Source organism: Sipha flava, unplaced genomic scaffold (genome assembly GCF_003268045.1).
Source record: "Sipha flava isolate LNK unplaced genomic scaffold, YSA_version1 266_pilon_pilon, whole genome shotgun sequence".
In the NCBI taxonomy this organism is placed as follows: Eukaryota; Metazoa; Arthropoda; class Insecta; order Hemiptera; family Aphididae; genus Sipha; species Sipha flava.
The window spans coordinates 326383-331274 of NW_020272930.1; the positions used below are offsets into that span (position 1 = coordinate 326383).

Sequence of the window (4892 nt, forward strand, 5' to 3'; positions counted from 1 at the left end):
CTGCTGTTGTAGTCATTTTGTTTCTCAATGTATACTGAAGTCCTCGTATCAAAGGAATAACTATGGATAGTGTTGGATAATTTTCTCCAGATAACTCAATTGTCATTATTTCAAAAGGTTTTAATAACGGAAGACAGTCAGATATTAATTCCCATTCTAACGCAGTTAAGAAATTTGGAGCATGAGGAAGAAATGTTATTGCAGCAGATAACGGTGCTTTAATTTGATAAGTCTTTCTAACATTATCAAACTATAATTCCATCTAGTACTAACGTCTTGCTTGACTTTTAATTCGGGAACATTCATTTGATTTTGTATTTCTTTTAATTTTGTAAACGCGGAAACACTATGTTTAAAATGCCCAACCAATGCTCGGGATTTTTTTAGCACGTTAAATAACTCTTCATTTGAAGTAATTGCATCATTAACAATTAAATTTAATGTATGCGCAACACATGGATGGTGATATTTATGAAGATGTTCATTTATCGCATTTTTTATATTCGGCCCGTTATCTGAAACTATTGTTACTATTTTGTCTAAAATACCCTACTCAATTAAAATAGCTGAAATTGAAGTAGCAATATTTGCACCAGTATGTATTTTAATTATTTCTCTTGTTGATAAATTAGGCGAATATAAACGATCATTAAATATAAAGTGACCCGTAACTGTTAAATAAGCCCTATTGCTATCTGATGTCCACATATCAGTCGTAATTGAAACATTGTTGACACTTCTTAACATAGATTTAAGAATGGTAGCTATCTTATTATATTCATCCGGTAATAATTTCATAGTTAACGTTTTCCTACTAGGCGGCTTATACAAAGGCTGTAATTTTTTCGAATACTCCAAAAATCCAATATTATCAACTAATGAAAGTGGTTGATAATCAACAAAAATCATTTTGATTAGACTTTTGTCTATCGAACCTTTTTCTACTTCGGATAATTCATTACCTCTAATCGAACCAAATAATTTTAACTGGCGAGAACGTTTGGGTATAGGTGAAGTACAGGGCTGCTGTGAACTCGTATTAGAACCTTAATGTTCTAATTGTAAATTAGAACTAGTAGAAGGACCGGCCGATAATACATCTGAATCTAATTGTTCTTCAGTTTCTATAATAGGATTAAGGTGTGCAAGATGTTTTCTCTTCAAATGTTCTTTAGATAAAACTAAAATAAATGCAAGCAAAATAAATAAATTGGAATTTAAAATTCTTAAAACAAAGTAATAGTAATTAAATTTGAAATTTAAAAAAATGTAATCAATTAAAAAATTGTAATACTCTTATAAAAATAAAATAATATATATTATAAAAAATAATAATATAACTATATACAACAAAATCAGTATATATTATTAATTTTATGAATTATAGTTATAACCTTATGATATCATGTAGTTAAGATCAGTGGCGTACGCATGATTTTTCAATGGGGGCTTGAAAATAAATAATTACTCAGTTGTCACTGGTTTATAAGTTTGAATAATAAAGAGCTTTTATATTTCTTAATTAAATTAAGCATAAAATAGACAAGAAAAAAATTTATGAAAAAAGAACTAACAAAAAATATAATAACAAAAATAATGAGCAATTGTTCTCATAGATTATAGATTTATATGGACTGTGGCACGGCTAAAGATAGTATCTTTAATCGTGTTTACTGACTATGGAATGTATAAAAATATTATCTATGAACCTTAGGAGTTTAGCCAGTTTAGGACAATATGGTCTGCATTGCTTGCAATAGATAGGTAAACACACAATTTAATAAACTATATTAAATCGAGGTAAGGAAGTAGCAGAGGATAGGGATAGGTAGCAGTATGTTTATTTAGAGGTATGGTCTTGAATGGTCGAAACCAAGAAAGAAGAAAGAAGAAGATTAAAACGAGGTAAACATAAAAACAGAAAATAATGAAACGGGTAATGGGAGGGGGGGCTTCAGCCTTCCGTTAGGCTTCAACCTCCCGTTAGCCCCCCCCCCCCTGCGGACGCCGCTAGTTAAGATATTATCTAGTTAATGCTAGTTATGCTAGTGCTACACAGTACACACCGTTTTACAAGTAGTTTTGAATAAGTATTTTTTATAAATTAAAAAAAAAATTAAAATCTAACGATTAAAAACTATTTTAAAAGTAATTTAAAAATATTCATGTGTTAACAAAATTTTTTATTGCAGTGTAATAATGATATTTGTTTTAAAAAAGGATGTTGAAGCGATCATCAAATACACGCTACAATCAAAATAAAAACTTCAAGTTTTGTTACTACATAGAAGAAAAAACCTAATCTATGACGTAGGGTTTTTATTCTTTTATAATTTAGTTAATATTATTACTATTATTATTATTACCTTTTAAATTTGTAGTATTGTTATGGTAATTGAAATCTTTTTTGCATATTTGGCACCTCACGAATTTTCATTAATTTTTTTAAAATGTTCCCATACCACCGATCTTTTAGGTGCCATTTTACTAAATATAAAATAAAATAAATAACAGAGAAACACTTCTTATTCGACTAATGCCAGAAATCGCAATGATAATAATTTAATAATACCATTGATTTTAAATAGTATTTATAATCAATGATAATACGTAATATTGTTTTTGGTATCTTATTCTTATTGTCTATTGGTTATTACTTCTATAATACTATTAGATATTAGACTAAAACTATTTTTGGAAATAATTGTATTGCATGGTACTTTACAATTTGAATTGTTATATCAAACTATTTATAAGTTTATATTAATCATTATTTAGATATTTTATTGCTTTACAATTGTCGAGCTAAATAGTTATATACTGAACGTTCCTTAAAAAAAAAAAAATTGTATTGCATTTCTTATTTCCGGTTTTTACTTTTTGGAATCGAAAATAAAGTGAATTATTCTATTCAATATACCTAGAAAACCACAATATGAATATTAAATTTATATTTATAATATAATATTATTAACAATTGAACAATATAAAAAATACTCTGCAACTAAAGGCTGCCCAATTAGGTATAGGTATAATGGTACTATACACCATATTATAATATAATATAACAAATAATAGGTCTTTCAAAGTCGAGACATCAAAAAACATTTAATAATTCAGTGTAATGCAAGTAAGTACACAATTAAAACTATAAAATGATTATTTTTTAATACATAACTATTATAATTGCTAGGTATAGAAGATGCTGAGTGTAAAAAAAATCCAAAGACCTCCCATTCAACAGTTTGGCATTTTTTTTTTTTAATAATATAGTATGTACAAAACATATTTTTAGTAGTATGTACAAGATATGTTTTTTTTTTAATTAAATTTGTATGAGTACGTCTTTTTTAACTAAAAAATAAATGCATATATAAGCGTATATTTTGATATTTTTTGGTGCATATGTATGCGCATATTTTAAAGATTTTAAGTACATTAAGTCCTGAGCCCTGCTTATTATATATTTATATTTTATACAGTAGTCAGTAGTATACGGATAAAAGCGAGATAAGAAAAGCATTTGATTTTTTTTATCATAACATGATTTTTACTACTAATTTTATCATTCGAATGTTTTATTCGATTATTTTATCATTCGAATGATTTTTATCATGACATATTTATCATACGAATGTTTCATTCGAATGATTATTTCATTCGATTATTCCCATCACAGTTGTATAATACAACAGTCAAAAATATTTATAGCTTCCGAGTCGGTTAGTCGGAAGTTCCGACTATTGACTGATATAGTAATATTAGTTATAATTTATGTCTTATAATATGATGCATTGAATTTATGACTACAGTAATTGCGAGTAGTAGAAATGCGCTAATCTCATACTGGCGCCAACATAGGTAATTTGCTTTCAGGTATTTTAAATGAGTGGGACATTAAAGATAAAATAGTGACTATAGTCTCAGACAACGGAGCTAATATAAAAAATGCTATAAATGTACACCTAAGTAAATACCATCATCCATGTGTCATTAATGTTTATGATTATGAATAAAGAGCGGATTTAATTGATACTGCAACGTTTTATTGATACCCAGTAAATCAAATCTGATCAACTATGTATACGAATCAGATTAATTACAGTCTTCCTATTTAATAATGCAATTTTTTCCAATTTTCAACGATTTTGCAATTTTTTCCAATTATTACAATTTTCGTATACTTAACGTGATAAAATATACAAATTATTATTTCCAAAGTGATTTTATAAAAACAATATAACTACGACGTAAATCTCATGTAGTTAAATGTCGTTTAGGATTTTTAAAATTATATTTATCTGAGTTATCCACAAAACTCACAAGTTTAGAAGAATCAAATAGTTAATTACTTAATAGTTTAAACATATTTAGTATAAACACTAAATAAATAAATACTAAACAAATACTAACTAAATAAAAATATTTACTATAAATATTTCTATAAATAGGTATTCCCGGTCCCAATGGAAAAACAGTTAAAGATAAATTAAAATATCTTAGAAAAAAATGAAGGATATAAAACTACTAAAACTTACTCTGAGATTATGACAAGAAATCAAAATGTTTATTTAGTATATCACCCAATTTTTTAAACTATTTTAAATATGCAACGATAACAAGTGTCGACGTTGAACGTTCTTTTTCATTATATAAACATATTTTAAGTAACAGACGATACAATTTTCAATAACACAATTTAGAGATGAATATAATTAATTCAGAAAAATTGTATATTTTGTAAATATTATATTAATGTCCATAATATTATTTAAGTAAGTAATTAATGATTATATATTTGATATGATTTTACTATGTATTTATGTATGTTCATAATTTATGAATTATGATTAATCAAATCGTTTTTAAATCGAATTGATTCGAATGGTTTC

The 4892-nt window shown here is 26.2% G+C and overlaps 1 protein-coding gene across 1 annotated transcript; it reads right to left on the minus strand.

The window, feature by feature from the left end:
• Positions 1–549: 549 nt before the first annotated feature.
• LOC112685127 (zinc finger BED domain-containing protein 1-like) lies at positions 550–909 on the minus strand. Its single transcript, XM_025556911.1, has one exon. It carries the CDS (start codon positions 907–909, stop codon positions 550–552), a length of 360 nt encoding a protein of 119 aa, XP_025412696.1.
• Between the last annotated feature and the right edge of the window lie 3983 nt (positions 910–4892).

Excerpts from the sequence above, each read along its gene's own strand:
- LOC112685127 (XM_025556911.1), bottom strand. The coding sequence starts at position 909 with ATGATTTTTGTTGATTATCAACCACTTTCATTAGTTGATAATATTGGA.